Source organism: Populus alba, chromosome 17 (assembly GCF_005239225.2).
Source record: "Populus alba chromosome 17, ASM523922v2, whole genome shotgun sequence".
Lineage (NCBI taxonomy): Eukaryota > Viridiplantae > Streptophyta > Magnoliopsida > Malpighiales > Salicaceae > Populus > Populus alba.
Window position 1 is genome coordinate 15737874 of NC_133300.1, and position 18217 is coordinate 15756090.

General features: G+C 32.2%; 2 protein-coding genes and 1 pseudogene across 2 annotated transcripts; all 3 read left to right on the top strand.

Moving 5' to 3' along the window:
• Positions 1 to 1426: 1426 nt before the first annotated feature.
• Positions 1427 to 8888, top strand: LOC118036125 (TMV resistance protein N-like). The gene is given in 7 exon segments (XM_073405836.1): positions 1427 to 1735; positions 1889 to 2496; positions 5177 to 6269; positions 6418 to 6693; positions 6776 to 7867; positions 7954 to 8758; positions 8761 to 8888. Coding segments are annotated over 6 exon segments (3900 nt in total). The 5' UTR covers positions 1427 to 1735; positions 1889 to 1990.
• Positions 8889 to 10225: 1337 nt separating this feature from the next.
• LOC140954793 (uncharacterized) lies at positions 10226 to 10644 on the top strand. The gene is made up of 2 exons (XM_073405555.1): positions 10226 to 10275; positions 10362 to 10644. Exons 1-2 carry the CDS (start codon positions 10226 to 10228, stop codon positions 10642 to 10644), a joined length of 333 nt encoding a protein of 110 aa, XP_073261656.1.
• Positions 10645 to 13277: 2633 nt separating this feature from the next.
• The window catches only part of LOC140954794 (DNA-directed RNA polymerase 2, chloroplastic/mitochondrial-like), a 33301-nt pseudogene continuing 28361 nt past the window's right edge, over positions 13278 to 18217 (top strand).

Sequence of the window (18217 nt, forward strand, 5' to 3'; positions counted from 1 at the left end):
TATTGATCTTGTAGCTCTTTGTATTTAGGTTAAAGCAAGTACTGGAAATGATGAGAATTCTAACTTTCTTCTTTTTTATATTTGTATTTATTTTTATGTTAATTAAATTATTTTAACAATAAAGACTGTGTCAATGGACAGACGGAGAACCATGTTTATGAGGTTGCACTTAGTGTTCAAGCTATGGTGGCTACATTATCCAAGAGGTTGGATTCAGTTTTGTTATACAAGCACTAGCTAGTAGCTAGTATGTTAGAAATTATAAATTAATAACAACAACATTATTATTATTATTATTATTATTATTTATTAAGATTAAAATTAATAAAGAAATAAAAGACCAAATTGATAGATAGATCGAAGCCTAGATATATTTTTGTTTCAAAAAATTGATTTCAATTTAAGACCGATCAATGTGTGTTTGCCTTATAAAAGCATTAAATTAAAAAATATTTTAATATATTTTAAAAAAATCACTTTTAAAAATAACTTTGCACCATGATATACTAGCTAAGGATGCACTAAATATCGAATAGACTCTATAAAAGTTTTTAAAGAAATTGAGTCTTTCAATAAAGCCCTTCTATAAAAGTAGTGTCGACAATCGACATACCAAGAATAAACCGAATGATTTGTGTAGCAGTGTGCTTAAAGAGATTTATTTACACACAGCATAATTTTTAAAAGCAAAAGAGATTGGAATCAATATCCCAAAAATTTGGCTGGAAAACAGTTCATGACCCGTTTAAAAAATTTGATTTTTTAAAAAATTAATTTTTTTATGTTTTTAAATTGTTTTGATATGTTTTATATTAAAAATAATTTTTAATGGGAGAAGAATTGGTGTTTGGGATTTGGAAAAATCAAAGTTGGGCTGTTAGTGATAAAAATATTAAAGTTTGAGATTCTAAACACAATTCAATATGATTTTTTTTGTGTGTGTGTTTTCGTTAATTAGTTACAGTTAATAGGGTGGTGGCTAAGTTTATTTTTTTTTAAAATCAATTGGAATTTATAATATTTAATATGAGAGTCTTATAGTTAATAGTTTGAAAATGCATTAAAAAATACTTTTCAATTGTGATGTGTGGGGCCAACCCCTGCTCTTGACAGGAAGGTGCCTCTGCTGCCCAATGCGCGTTCGATATCTCTTGAGGATTTGTTTTGACTGGAAATGAAGAAAAAAGGTGTTAGGATGCACATGGGTGGTGGCCCTTGATTTTCTGCACATGCATGTTCTTCCAATAAATAACGTGTCCTTTTCTACTTCTTGTTGTGGATCGGATTAAAAGTTACTTTTCAATGGGAAAAAAAAAAAAGTGTGAGCACTGTCAACTTTTTTTTAAGTTGAAGAAATTTTTTTAAGTTTTATAGTTCATAGTTTGAAAATTCATTAAAAAATACTTTTTAATTGTGATGTGTGTGGCCCAACCCCTCCTCTTGACAGGAAGGTGCCTCTGCCGCCCAGTGCAACTCAAATTTCGATATCCCTTTCATTTCTCTTTTTGCTTTTTCTCCACCGAAACTCCATCTTCTTTACAGTGTAAGAAAAAGATGAGTAAGAAAATCCAGGAAACTTACCAGTTCTTGATCTAAGGAAACCGGAAGAAATTCGAAGTCATTGGAATAAAAAGAAAGAAAAGGGCTTTGGAAGCTGGTTACTAAGATACCAGATGAAGAAAAAATATTGGGCTTGGCTGGATCTTGTGCCTCTTTAGCCAACACTTACCACTCGGTTTGTTTGGTCTAGATTCGTGAAATACTCGTAGAAATTTGGTGTTTTCTGATTTCTAAGTAGAATTATACATGTTCCAGCTTGAAATTGCTATTTGGTAGATTTAATTGCCGAATTTCTTGATCTCACCTTCTGTTTCATGTTTGACCACAGGAGCGGGCCTTATACAAAATAGCGTGGAAAGCAATTGCTGAACCAAGCGAGCTAGTTGAGGCCAGAAGGGATCGGTACTAGTTTATCGCTATAGGGATTTTCATGGCTTCCACCAGCGTGCAAGGAAGAACCTCATCTTCATCTTCTCCTCCTCCACTATATAAGCATGATGTGTTCCTTAGTTTTAGAGGCAAAGACACCCGGAAAACCTTTACTAGTCATCTATATTCTAATCTGGTACAGAGAGGCATCGATGTATACAAGGATGATAAGAAGCTCGAGAGAGGAAAGACCATCGAACCTGCTCTCTGGAAGGCCATCGAAGTATCAAGGTTTTCTGTCATTATATTTTCAAGAGATTACGCTTCTTCACCATGGTGCTTGGAGGAACTTGTCAAGATTGTTCAGTGCATGAAAGAGATGGGGCACACTGCTCTGCCAGTTTTTTATGATGTGGATCCCTCAGAGGTAGCCGAGCAGAAAGGGCACTATGAGAAAGCCTTCGGTGAGCATGAACAAAATTTCAAGGAAAATTTGGAGAAGGTCCGGAACTGGAAAGATTGTCTCGCTACGGTGGCCAATCAATCAGGCTGGGACGTGCGGGATAGGTAAATCATCCATCTACTTTTATACTTATTCTCAAATCCTCCCTGTATTGTTTCAATGCTGAACATAGCTTCTTTTTTTTTTTTTTAATGTTTTTCAATTGAAACGTGTGATTAAATATCAAAATAATCACAATAAAACAAGAATATCAAAACTAATTCTTGAATAAATAATTGTTAGTATATATTTTTAATCCACTAAATAGCTATTTAACGACCCTTTTGTCTATGATCAAACTAATTTTTCTTTAATTTTGACTTTTAAAATAAAAGAGGAGCACACGTTTCAAAATTTCAATTATTACAGTTTTTTAGGAAATAAAAATTGAATACAAATTAAACAAAATTCTTTAACTTTTTCCTAATTTTTCATTTATTTACCAATGAAAATCGTTTTTTATTTCTTTTTGAATGTTTTGTTTACACTAGAAAAATTATTTTTCAATTTATTATATTTTTTTTTCTAGCAAATGCTTTAGTGTTCTTTGAGTTTTGTTAACAAAAGATGGTAAAATAATATTCAATGAATGAAAAAATTGTGGATTTGTTGATGAAACACTTGGTAGTAAATGTATATTTTTTCATATGCATGATTTTTTTTAATTTAATTTTTATGAAATATTGATCTTACGTGATCAAGCATTCTAATTTTACATAAAATTTCTTTCTTTTCTTAGGTTTTTCTTTATATTTTTAAAATAAAAAAAAATATTAGATAGAAAAATGAAAATGTCAAAAACAAGTTGAAAAACAAATCTAGCATGAACAAATAAAAAATTAGCTTAAAAAAATAAAAATTGTGAAAGAAATGACAACATATTCATCATAAGAAATAAAACATTGACTAAAGTTTTTGATATATTGGTTTTAGCTTTTCAAAATAAAATAAAAAGATTTTCCATTATGAATTAAAAAATTCCAACTATTTAAAAAATAAAAGAGAACTTTATTTATAATTTTTTTTATCTTTTGTGAAAATTTTTTATTTTTATTTTTTTCTTTTAATGTGGAATTAAAATTTGATAGGTGTCTTTTTTTTTTTTAAATAAAATTAATGTAAAATTATCTTGTTCTATTATTTAATTGAGTTTAGTGTGGCATCTTTATAAAAATATCAATATTACAAAGAAATTTTTAGTATTTTCTGAATCTATTTTTTGAATAAGACAATTATATCAATTGTATTAACAAAAAACTTAAAGCTCATGCGAAAAAAATACAGTAAAAAATATCTTGATTTACCATGAAACGGAAAAATGAATTTACTATTTTTTCACTCTCAAAAAAATAAACTATTTATTAGGGATAATAGGGTCTTTTATGATCATTATAGAAAATAAACTATTTGGAGGTTAGATTATTGTTTTTAATTTGATATTTTTTAAATTTTCTATATGGTGTAATTACATATAATTACATAGTTGTCGTTAAAAAACAAACAAAAAAAATAGTTTAGAAGCTTTTTTAAAATTTCACTTTTCACGTCATAATAAATTTATATATTTTTTAAAAATTAAAAACAATAATCTAACCTACAACACAGCACAGCGAAGCCAAAAATCTAGTTAAAGAACAAGTGAAGTTTTCAGCAACTTATCATTATATAATTAGTGAAGGGTTATTTAATATTTTTAATAGCTTACTATGTATGGTTCAGTTTTCAAGGCATGACAGATAATATATACACACGCGCGCGCAACTTGACACATGCAGGTCTCACATGTCAAAATCTTCCTTTCTTTTTTTGTTGGATGGTCCCTCAATTTTTATATTTAGTTAACTTTAGTTCCATTAGTATGATCATTTCATCTTTCTTTTGCACACAAAAAATATATGAATTAAAGTTAATAGTTATTTCAAATGCAATCGCTAAAAACGAGTTAACTTTTGCCTAAAATATTGTTATGTTTTTGCCCAACTTAAATAAAAATAAGTTTATTTTAATGAAATGGTCATTATATTGAAATTACTATTAAGATTGTATAAAAATTGAAAGACCAAATAAAAAATTAAATAGAGAAGAAACATGAAGAAATGGGTTGAAACAATAATCAAAGTAAAAGAGAGAAATTTTGAGTTGTAAGACGCATATTTTGATACATGTGCATCTCAAGGTGCGTGGATTGGATTTGCAAAACTAATTAAACTATATTAGTCTAGGAAATTATTTTCGGGCTATGCGAGTATGAGAAAAAAACTTGAAAATTAATAAATTTAAAGTTGTTTTTTTAAAAAAAAAATTATCACGCAAGATAATTAAAATTTTTGTTAAAAATAACTATAAAAATAACTTAGTGGTTGACAAAAAATATGATAGAACTCCTTTTGCCTTTTGGTATGTTAAAACCAAACTTAATAGATATTTTATTTCATATCTTTTGTTCTTGTATGCATGCTTCTGTAGTAATTGTGTGATTCTATAGGCAATAAGATAGCTATTGTACAGATCATTCTTAGCATCAATAAAATCCTAGTTCTGTTTACAGTTTATTCTTTCCTTTTCCTCTTTGTTCTTGAAGCTATCTATTATCAGGGACCTATCTTTCTCCAAGGTTGGTGTATTAATTTCCTGCTAACAACCATACATTTCCGAGCTACAATATGCTAATGTTTATTTTCCCATTATCACTATTTGATTTGATTTCTACACTGCATGATTAATGTTTTGCACTCTCCTATGCAGGAATGAGTCGGGATCAATTAAAATAATTGTTGAATACATATCATACAAACTAAGCGTCGCTCTGCCAACAATTAGCACAATATTCGTTGGAATAAATTCTCGTGTAGCGGAATTAAATGGCTATATAGGTGAAGAAGTAGGCAAAACAATCTTCATAGGGATTTGCGGAATGGGTGGCATAGGTAAGACGACTATTGCAAGGGTACTATATGATAGGATTCGTTGGCAATTTGAAGGTAGCTGCTTCTTAGCAAATGTCAGAGAAGTTTTTGCTGAGAAAGATGGACGATGTCGTTTGCAGGAACAACTTTTTTCTGAAATCTTAATGCAACGTGCTTCTTTATGTGATTCTTCTAGATGGATTGAGATGATAAAGCGGAGGTTACGACTTAAAAAGATTCTTCTTATCCTTGATGATGTAGATGACAAAAAACAACTAGAATTCTTGGCTGCGGAGCCTGGATGGTTTGGTCCAGGGAGCAAAATTATCATAACAAGCAGAGATACAAATGTGTTAACTGGAAATGATGATACTAAAATTTATGAGGCTGAAAAATTGAATGATGATGATGCTCTTATGTTATTCAGCCAGAAAGCTTTCAGAAATGACCAGCCTGCTGAAGATTTCGTGGAACTATCCAAGCAAGTTGTGGGTTATGCTAATGGCCTTCCACTAGCTCTTGAAGTTATAGGTTTGTTTTTGCATGGAAGAAGTGTCCTTCAATGGAAAAGTGCGATTAATAGACTGAATGAGATTCCTGAAAAAAAAATTATTGATGTGCTTCGCATTAGTTTTGATGGCCTCCATGAATTAGAGAAGAAAATATTTTTAGACATTGCTTGTTTCCTGAAGGGGTTTAAAAAAGATCGAATAATAAGGATACTTGACAGCTGTGGATTCCATGCACATATTGGAACACAAGTTCTTATTGAGAAATCTCTTATAAGTGTCTCTCGGGATCAAGTCTGGATGCATAATTTATTACAAAAAATGGGTAAGGAAATTGTTCGTTGTGAATCCCCTGAAGAGCGTGGAAGGCGCAGTAGACTGTGTACATACGAGGATGTCTGCCTTGCAATGATGGATAACACAGTGAGTAGCTGATTGAGAACATTATCCATAAGATTTCATAAAGTTTATTTTAATTTACGATCCATAAGATTTCATAAAGTTTATTTTAATTTACGATCCATCTCTACTTTGTTTTTTCTTTTTACTTGTATTCCCTTTTGGTTGACAGGGAAAAGAAAAAATAGAAGCCATTTTTTTGGGCATGCCTGGAATAAAAGAGGCACAATGGAACATGAAAGCCTTCTCTAAAATGAGCAGACTAAGATTGCTCAAAATCAACAATGTGCAGCTTTCTAAAGGACCTGCAGATCTTTCCAATCAGTTGCGATTTCTTGAATGGCATTCTTACCCTTCAAAATCATTGCCAGCTCGTTTTCAAATGGATGAGCTAGTTGAACTTCACATGGCTAACAGTAATCTTGAGCAATTATGGTATGGGTGTAAGGTGAGATCACCTAATTTAAGGGCCTTTGTATTTCTTTTTAACATTTTCCTATATATGTATGATAGTAGTGTCCATATTGCAGAGTGCTGTTAATTTGAAAGTCATCGATCTTAGCAACTCACTAAAACTGTCCAAGACTCCAGATCTTACTAGAATTCCAAATCTCGAGAGTCTGATTCTTAAAGGTTGTACAAGTTTGTTTGAAGTCCATCTTTCACTTGGATGTCACAAGAAGCTTCAATATGTGAATCTTATGAATTGCAAAAGTCTTAGGATTCTCCCACGCAACATTGAAATGGAATCGCTAAAATTTTTCACTCTTCATGGCTGCTCAAAACTTGAGAAGTTTCCAAATATAGTGGGAAACATGAACTTTTTGATGGAGCTTTGTTTGGACGGGACTGGTATTGCTGAACTATCTTCATCAATTCATCATTTGATTGGCTTAGAAGTATTGAGAATGAACAATTGCAAGAACCTTGAAAGACTTCCGAGTAGTATAGGTTGCTTAAAATCCCTTAAAAAACTCGAACTGTCTGGCTGCTCTGAACTTGAAAATATACAAGAGAATTTGGGAAAAGTTGAAAGTTTGGAGGAGTTTGATGTAAATGGAACTTCAATAAGACAATTGCCAGCATCCATTTTTCTTTTAAAGAGTCTTAAAGTATTATCTTTTGATGGATGCAAAAGAATCATTTTTCTTTTAAAGAGTCTTAAAGTATTATCTTTTGATGGATGCAAAAGAATAGCTGTGAATCTCACGGATCAAAGGTTGCCTTCTTTGTCGGGTCTGTATTCTTTAGAAGTACTGGATTTAAGCGCTTGTAATCTAAGAGAAGGTGCACTTCCTGAAGATATTGGCTGCTTATCTTCATTGATGTCTTTAGATCTGAGCCAGAATAACTTTGTTAGCCTGCCTAAAAGCATAAATAAGCTTTCTGGACTTGAAACACTTGTCTTGGAGGATTGTAGGATGCTTGAATCATTGCCTGAGGTTCCATCAAAAGTTCAAACAGTAAATTTGAATGGTTGTATAAGCCTAAAAACAATTCCAGATCCGATAAAGCTAAGCAGTTCCAAAAGATCAGAGTTCATATGTCTTAACTGCTGGGAATTGTACAATCATAATGGCCAAGACAGCATAGGGTTGACCATGCTTGAAAGATACCTCCAGGTCTTCTCTTAATCATATCCCAACCTTTTTTTTATCTCTCTCCCTCTCCCTTTATCTATCTAACATTTTGCTTCTTCATGGTACAGGGTTTGTCTAATCCAAGACCTGGATTTGGTATCGCTGTTCCAGGATATGAAATTCCATGCTGGTTTAACCATCAAAGTAAGGGATCTTCAATTAGTGTGCAAGTGCCTAGTTGGAGCATGGGGTTTATTGCGTGTGTTGCATTCAATGCAAATGGTGAAAGTCCTTCTCTTTTTTGTCATTTCAAAGCCAATGGAAGAGAGAATTATCCTTCGTCGATTTGTATTAGTTGTAACTTTATCCAAGTTCTGTCAGATCATATTTGGCTATTCTATCTATCTTTTGATCATCTTAAAGAGATTAAAGAATGGAAGCATGAATCCTTTAACAACATTGAGTTGTTATTTCATTCTTGCCGGCCAGGAGTAAAAGTGAAGAATTGTGGTGTCTGTTTGTTACCTTCTCCATCATCTCAATCTTCTGTCCATTTTATTGTTGTAAGCATAGAAGCATCTTCTTCATATAAAGCTTTTTTATTGAGTACTTCATCTTACCGTCAATGGATGCAAGATCTTTTTCTTAGCTTCAGAGGTGCAGACACTAGCAATGATTTCACCCATTCAAATACAGCTCTAGCCATGAGAGTCATTATCCCAGACGACAAGGAATTAGAGAAAGTAATGGCAATTAGATCAAGACTCTTTGAGGCTATTGAAGAATCAGGGCTATCAATTATTATATTTGCAAGAGATTGTGCTTCTTTACCTTGGTGCTTTGACAAACTTGTCAAGATTTTTCGATTCATGGATGAGATGAGATCGGAGAGTGTGTTTCCAGTTTCTTATGATGTCGAACAATCAAACATAGATATAAAGCAAAGAGTTACACAATTGTCTTTGATAAGAATGAAGAACATTTCAGGGAAAACGAGGAGAAGGTACAAAGATGGATGGATATTCTTATTGAAATTGAGATTTCATATGAATTGAAAAGGTAATAATTAATTCTTTTTTTTTATATATATATATTTTTAAAAAATTTAAATTTATGTTTCAATTAATATTCCTCATCTGTAATTATTATTTTATTTATTTATTTATTTTTGGATAGATATTATTTTTTTATGGTGTTGTTCGTATTTAATTTTTAAAAAAACTTATTATGATTCATCAATAATTTTTTTTTTTATCTTTTTGTATAAAAAAATTATTTTCAAATAACATAATATATACAACAACCTTGCATAATATGTTTTCTATTTTTATTTTATTTAATCAATTTAATACATGTGTGTTTTTTTTAATATCATTTGATTGAATAAAAAAATTAATTTTAATTAAAAAATTCAAAAATATAACTAGGTAAATGTTCCATTTATTAACACATTTGAATTTTTTTAAATTTTATTTTTATTTATTGTTAATATATTATTATTATTATTAATTCACATAATTATCAATTTATTTGATTGCATGTATGCATGAACTTTTTAATTTACAGTTTAAATTTTTTTATGTATAAATTTGCATCGAAAAAAACATGCATGCACAATTTTTTTGTAAGAGAAAAAAAATATATGGTCTATAAAAGACCATCTTTTTTTTTTCACAAACATCTTGCAACAAAAAAAAAAAAGTTAGTGTGCGGGGCCCTAACAAAATGTGGCAATTGAACTAGCTTAACTTAGTAGTCCTAACAACCAATGATCTTTGCTTCTTCTTCTGTTTTTCCTTTTATATGTTTTTTTTTATTTTATATTTAGATTAACATCCTTTCTCTTTTTTTTTTTATATTGTTTAGAGATCCTCTTTGAAATGATGGTTCATTTTTTAGTTATGTATTTAATTTTTGAGAAAGTTTTTCTGATTCATTTATAATTTTTTAACTTTTTATACAGATGAACTTTATTCTTGAAAATAAAATTTTTTATTTTTAAATAATATTTCTAATATGTGCAGCCTTGCATATTTTTTATTATTTTATTCAATCAATTTGATGTGTATGTCTATTTTTATTATCATTGGATTGAATAAAAAACTTGTTTTAATTAATAAATTTAGTAAATATAATCACGTAAATATCTCGTCTTTTGAAATTAAATATTTTAATTTATACTTATTTCTCGATTTTTTCACTTTATTTTTAGTTATAGTTTATAGTTTTTTTTTTTTTATTAACACACATAAGAACACACATAATTGTTAATTTATTTGATTATATATTATGTATAATTTTTTTTTTTCACTTAGAATTTTTTAAATACAAAACCCATGTTGAAAAAATATATCTATAAATTTTTTTTTAACACCCAACAAAACATGTAACATCGATTCCATGTACAGTTTCACTATACCTGAGATGCAGCAGGTGCTCCAGCAGTGGCGGCAACATCACCACGATGAGCTGCCACAGCAGCACAACGATGAGCGGCGGCTGCAGCACCTCAATGAGCATTGGGAGGTGATCCGAGAGCCAGAGCAGGTGCTCCTGCAGCGGTGGTGGCAGCACCTCGATCAGCGGCTGCAGGAGCTCCGGCAGCAACAGAAGGCGCTTGTGGAGCATCGGCAGCAGGTGCCCTTGCAGCAGGAGCGGCTGCAGCAAGAGCTGCTGCAGCTGCAGCAGGAGTAGCAGCTGCAGCGGACGCAGCGGCTGCCGCGGCAGCTGCAGCAGAAGCAGCTGGAGCTGCAGCGGCTGGAGCAGCTGCTCCAGCAGTGGAGAAGCCACAGCTCCCCGGGTTTTGGTTAGGAATTTAACTTGCTTTAGCTTGAAGATCTTCGGTAGTTTTTTATCATGGATTTTGTTTGGGGTAATTAGATTCACATTTTACTTTGTATGGATTTTCTTCTTAAATTTAGGATAATCCCATGTTTGCGGATGGAAGGATTGTTTCCATATTAAACAATCTCTAAAACTTTTACATTGCAGAAAGCCTATCCTTGGAAAATTTCAACCATTATTTTGGAAATGTTACTTTTATTAGAAAATAATATAAATTATATTTTAAGATTTCATTAAATTGAATTGGTTCTTTGATGTGGTATAAAGTCATAAGTTTAAATCTCACTATTCTCATTTATTTGATAAGCATTAAAGCACAAGGTAATATGAATATGTGAAAGTTTCAAATTTAAAGGGCTTTCACTTAAGGATGACCTTACCTATCGCACCCGACATCGCAGCGGCCCTAAAAATAATTATCTCGAATTAATTACGGAAAAAGAACAGGTTTCTTTTAAGGAAAAATGTCTCGTTTGAGGAGTCGCCACCTAGTATTATGGTCACTAGGAACCCTAACCGGTCAACAGAGATTCTATGACTCGGGATTGGTTACGTAAAAGGGAAGATATTACCACCCCTTAAACGTTCTGTCTAAGGCAGACTGCATTGTTGGTTTTGTCTTAAATTTCTAAATATTTATTAATTTATGATGTGATGATTTGTTTATAATATTCCTGACTCTGGCGCCAGTGAATATTCGAGCTCGAATAATTCCAACTCTGGCGTTGGTAAAAATTCATAACTACGAAAAAAATTAGATCAATATATTTCTTATTCCCTACTCTAGCGCCAGTAAATAAATAAAAATAAATTTATTTTTATGCATGCACATATTTTTTATTTTTCTAGCTAAACAAAATAAAAATACAACGAATAAAAATAATATAAATTTAAACTGGTATTTTTATTCCTGACTCTGGCGTCAGTGAATAAACCAATAAATTTACATTATTTTTATTCATGCATACATATTTTTTTACTTTTATTTTTTTATTTTTTCTGTTTTTATTTTTTGTTTTTCTATTGTTTTCTATTTTTTATTATTTTTTTGGCTGGGTCCAGCGCAACCCACATGGGTTGGGCTGGACCCAGCAGGCCTAGCCGGGTCACAGGCTTGACCCGGCTGGCCATTGTTTTTTTTTTTTACCAGCAGGCGTGCGTGAACAATTCACGCACGCCCGCTATAGGAGCATGTAATTAAATTGCCAGAAGAAGGGAAATCGCAACTTACCTAGTGCTGGAAGTGGCGATCCGGATTTTTCAGTCTTTCTTGGTCGTCTATCCTTGCCTCAAGATCCCTGCGTTCATTCGTTCCCCTTCTGTCGGTGTTCTCTTCTGTCAGCTGCTCGTTCCTCTTCTTTTTTTTTCAGTCTTTTCCTCTGGTTTTGGAAGCTGGTGCTGGAGAAGAGGCAGTCAGTGGGTTTCTTCTTTCAACGTCCTCCTCTCTACGTCCCTTTTCCTTGTTTTGCTGTGTTATTTTCCTTGCTTCTCTGTTTTTTTTGTCCCCTTTCTGTTTTCGTTTGTGCTCTCTGTTTACTTCTTTCGTGTTCTTCCCCTCAGTTTTTTTTTATTCTCAGTCGCTCTCTATCTCTCCTGCCGGTTCCCCTGGCTTTTTTCGTGCTCCTCGGCTCTACTCTTGTTTTTCTTTCCCTCGTTTCTGCCCCTTTTCCCTGGTTATTTTTCTGCTTTGTTCTGTGATTTTCTTCCCCTCTCCTGGGTTTTCTTCGCTCTGTCTTGCTCTCCCACTATCTCTGCGTATTATTTCTCTGGATTTATACTCTATTGTCTTCCCCTCGGTTCTGTGTTTTCTTCCCGTTTTATAGCCACAGAATTCCACCGTTACCAGGTAATCAATCGACTGTTATTGCAGGAGTAATGGTGGCGGCCGGCAGCTGAAGCGTTGAAGAAGATGAACAGTGCTGCGTTTAATGGCCATTTGCATTTTGGTCCTTGAAGTTCTGAAATCGTGCAATCAAGCCCCTGGATAAAATGTAAATTTGGACCCCTTTATTTCAGCGCTTTTCCAATGTAGTCCTTGGATTTTAATTTCGAAATTTGGACCCCAAACCTTAATAGTTCTTCAATTAAGCCCCTGAATAAGTTAATTTAATTAAATTCAAGTCCAATTAAGTCTAAAACTTATCAATTATCCAATTAAACTCTTAATTGGATTAATTAAATCAATTCCAAGCTTAATTAAGTCTCAAAACTTATCAATTCTCCAATTAAATCCATGATTGGATGAATTAAATTAATTTCAAGCTTAATTAAATCTCAAAACTTTATCAATTCTCCAATTAAACCCTTAATTAAACAAATTAATTCCAAACTTAATTAGATTAATTCCAAAGTTTAATTAAATCCCAAAACTTCCATTCATATTGCCCTTAACCCAAAAATTAATTCATTCTTCATTTATTTCATTTTACTTGTTTTCTCATCATCATCATTATGTTTTTCATCGATTTTTTTATCCTTTTCAATAAATAAAATAATAATAATAATAATAATAATAAAAATGGTCAAAAATTGGGTTATTATTTTTTTCATCATCACATAATAATATGAATATGTGAAAGTTTCAAATTTAAAGGGCTTTCACTTAAGGATGACCTTACCTATCAGGTTTAGGTTATTGGATTTAGATAGTTCTTTGAGGAAGATTGTGAAGGGGAAGGATGATTCAAAACCATGGAATGCAGATGCTAGGGCTAAGGTTTGTGTGCTTGTAATCATTGATAAAAGCTAATTTTCTTGAACAAATGTATAGTGTACAAATTTGATTTCTGTCCTTGCACTTTGAAGGTTGGAAGCCGTCTAATTGAATTGCTTGCTGTTACAAACAGCTTATATACAGCCTCCCTGTGATCGGTTAGCTGATAGTCCATCTGAACCCCGACCTGCATTTGTACATACATTCCGAACTGTGTCATATGAAAATAAGTATGAGGTCATTCTTTAATTGACTCGATGAGCTCAATTTATCTTTTCTTCCTTGTATTTGCTTCTAACTGATGCACAATGGCCTTTTCTTAAACAGGAAGGTCGCCAAAAAATATGGTGTTATTCAATGTGACCCAATAGTCCTCAAAGGCCTAGAGAAAACTGTGAGTAACCCTGTCATATTTTATTCTTCTAGTGATATCTAGTTTTCATATTTTATCATCCTTTATGACATGAACTTGTGTTGGGGTGCCATATACTTTCAAAGCAGATAGGTTAGTTTCTAGATTTTAGAGCTGAAACAGATAAGATTTGCAGGCAATTTCCATGGTGCCTCTTAAGCTGCAGATGTTTGTCTTTCATTCTTTTTTCTTCCACAAGAAGTCATAAAAATGTTGTTTCTCCAAACAGGCTAGGCACATGGTGATTAGATGGAGAGGGTATGTTAACTTATATGCCAATGTTGGTGCCACCACTTAGATGGAGAGGGTATGTTAACTTGTTTTATATTTACAGTTTTGCCACGATTGTCTTGTTTTAATTTTATATTTTTTAGTTGCATATATTCCAAGTTCAGAAATATTAACATCGTGTTTTGGTTACTTCTGCCTGATGCCTGGAGCTGTTTTCAATTTTCATGTCAAGTTAAATGTTAAAATGGTATAATAGATGAAGGGATGAATCTCTGATTATAAAGGCTGGAATTCCAATCCCAATTTCAGTTAATCGAAATTAACATTTCAGCATGTTTCAAGGCTCTGCCTCTCCATTTCTGTAACCTCCATTGGAAGGGAAACTAATTGTCTTGCAGGTGTTTATTGAAAAGATGGTGAATGTGAGCTATGAGATGGAAGGTTTTCTACAAGGATGCTGTGGTGGATTATTTTAGCGCAAGAAAAGATAAGAGTATCGAATTGTTGTTTTCATGTGAAGTCAGACACGTAGTTAATTTAGGATTAGGATAGTACATAGAGAACTTGATTGAAGTAGTTTAGTTTCTGTAGGTGATGATTCATATATAGGTATTTATTTCAAATTTCAAATGTGCCAGAAGAGCAAGGAGACAACAGATGATTACATGGGAGAAATGGCACAGACGGATCTCTGCAGTCAAACTGAGATTTTTTAAACCTTATTGTTTGGTAAGTTAGTTAGGATATGTTTTTCATGGACTTTGGTTAAGCTTTTCATGAATAGGTGATCACAATCCTCATTGGAAAAACTACACATGCTTTGGAATATGAAGAGGCCTCTATAGCAGCTTCTGCCATTCAACCTATTGCCTTTAAATCTGATAAGCTCCCAAGCGCTTTTGGTTGTAAATTGCCCATTAGGATGGAGATTCCTGGACACACTTTCTATCTACAAAAAGAAAAGATTTAAACCAGTGATTTCACTCTGAATATCTTAATTTGATCAGATTGAGCATCAGACGAAAACCATTTCATGAGTTGGCGTTGGGGAAAGAGCACTTTGTTTACTAGCAAGTTTATAGTGGGTCTTGGCTCTTGGCGCTTTCACTCAATCATCATGCAAGTTGCAGGAGGCACATTAGCATAGTCCCCAATAAAATTAATTTTAGATCCTTGTATACAAATTTGGAAGATACAAATTCTTCATACATGCTCCTTACATGCGCTACTTTAATCTGGAATTTAATGAGTTTGTGGTTGGATTCTGGTTCCCATGTAGTTGTTGCAACTCTTAACACCACTATTGCTTCTAGTAACAAATCAGGACCTAGCATTTAAGTAGCATTTTGGTGTGTTCTAAGTTCTTCTTAGATAATTGTGTCAGAGCATGTGAGGTCTGTACATATTAGATGCATTGCATGGTTACTGATGCATATTTTATTGTTTGAACTAAATCATCTTTTGGTGCTAATATGTGATGTTCTTTGAACAAAATCTCATACTGATAATTTTGTATACCCTCACATGCTATCACATGTGTAGATTTTACCAGCTTAGCTTCTGGTTTAACAAGGATTCTCTTTTGTTTGAATTAATTTTCCAGGCCCTGGATACACTAGGGAATACCAAATGGAGTGTAAATAAGAGGGTACTTAGTGTTCTTGATAGAATATGGAGTAATGGGTGCTGTCTTGCTGATTTGGTAGACCACAGTGATGTGAGTTATCTTTTCTAACTTTCCTCAATGTAACTCGTGTCTTTTTTTAAGAGCTCCTTTACCTTTACCTTTGTGTTCCAAGAATTGATCATGATGTCTATAGCAATTGAAAAACCTTTCTCGTTTAATTTCTTCATTCAGGTTCCTTTACCTGAGAGGCCAGAAACAGAGTTTCTCAATTTTCCTTCTTTTGAAATGATTTGTAAATAAGCTGAATGTTTTTTTTCTTCCCCTATATTTAGTTGCTTCTCCCACTACATACCCTCCCCCTATGTCATTTTCTTTTTTGTGGTTGGATTCCTCCAAGTTCACTCATTATTTTTAAATTCAATAAAAAAAAACACAGAAATATATCACAATATAATTTTATGTTTTGAATTCTATAATTTTCTTTTTATCTTTTTAGTTAAATATATTTTTTATCTTTTTTATATTCAAAATACTAAACAAACACAACATACATGTGAATATGAATACACAATATCCATACCATAACAAAAATATTAATTTAGTAATAGTTTTTTTTTTAAGCCAAACAAATTGTCGCTTTGGTAGGCATGCTTTGAAATAGAATATGAATTTCGGAAGGTATTTTTTTTATTAATTAATAAACTTCTATAATTTTCTCTTAGATGCGCCAACAATCTTTATTATTTATATTTACAACTATATAAACACATAAATACATAAACATTAATATATATAATCAATATCAATATTTACACCAAAATTTAACTTGCTTTGTTTATAAATGGCAATGCGCCTAGCCCAAACATATTGAATATGGTGTTAGCTAAAAGTAGGCGTGGTGGATCTAGCACTAGCTAGACCCAAGAAACGATTAGGTCTGGTCACCGCGAGACTTAAATCTTGCTAGGTCTAGCGCTAGTCGGACCCAACCATGATTGAGTTTGGTAATATGTTAGGCCAACATGTGTTGGGTCTGGCGCTAGCTAGATCCAAGAGATAATTGAGTCTAACACCTTAAACACTCCCTAGTCAAAGTCAAAGGTTTGAGATGAAATATTTGCAATGGGAGAGGAATTAGTGTTTGTGATAGGAATATTGAAGTTTGAGATTCTAAATTCATTTATGGATTTCTCTTTGTTTTCGGTTTGGTTAAGAGGGTGGTGGCTAAGGTTTTTTTTTATTCAATGAAAAATTTATAATATTTAAAATAAGAGCTTTATAGTTATTAGTTTAATAATAATTATTATTTTGTAAATAATTAGATATTTTTGTGGGACTTTCTTACATGTGTTAGTGAGGATATAAAGTGTTATCGTAAACTATAATTTTTGAAAAATATAGAAAATAAATTGAATTAAATCATGAAGCTTAATTCATAATCAATCCAATATTAAAAGATAAAATTAAAAAAAAAAAACCCCTAAGTCAACCTGTGAAAATCGCAATACCGGCTAAAATTGCAATCCAGGTCATAAAACTAAAATAATCTTATAAAAAAATATATCAATAAATTATAAAACTTAATCTTTAAGAAGGGAAATGTTGAAAGATTAAAAAAAAAAAAAAACATGTAAATTTTTTTTTAAAAAAAAAACATTGCAAATTTTAACTTGGTAAGATTTTGTGTTAATATTACTATATTTGATAAGTCCAGCTCACCATAACCTACATGGATGAATATGAGTTAATGGTGAGTCGAGCCTGTATAATAATTTATGGGTAACAGATGCTGTGCACAATATTTCTTTAATACGACGAGCTTTAATTTCTTTTCTTTTCATAGTAATCTCTGAGTGGATAGCAGCATCAATTATAAGAACTTATATATTTATATTTAAATTAAATACTAAACGTGATAAGAGTGGGAGTTAAATATAACGCTGCACATCAAATGCTCATCAAACTGCATTTATTGGAAGCTTCTGCGATGTGCCCATCAAATACGACTATATTTAATTTAAATACTAAACGTGATAAGAGATTGTTGCTTTCGACTTTCCGACCGCCGCTGCATAGCTCATCACAGCCATCATTTAATTAGTGACAGCAGTTAGCCAAAGAGAGAGGGAGAAGAAGAATACCTATGCACATTGACACCACCCCGAAGCGACAGTCCCTGCCACGTTGCTTCATCTCATGCAGTAAAGTAGCCACACATCTAGCACCTGTAACAGTTGATGAGGCATGAATTAGTCTCAGAAAATTATTAAACAAATAACTGCTGCACCACATATTACTATAAAAAATAATATTTGATCTTGCTCGCTATGAAGTTGTTAGTTATGTTATCATGTATTGGAGTAGTTGAGTTTTAGAGGTGAGTGTGATAGGTAATGATATATATGTTTTTTGTTTTGAAACTTTAAGTTCAATTTAAAACTATTTAAAGTGGATTAGAATTGATTTTGAAGTTAAAAATGGGTCTATAGAAACTATTAGTATGGGTTTGAGGTTTTTATGCTGAAAATGATTGAAAATAGCATATTGGATATCCTCGATTTTCTA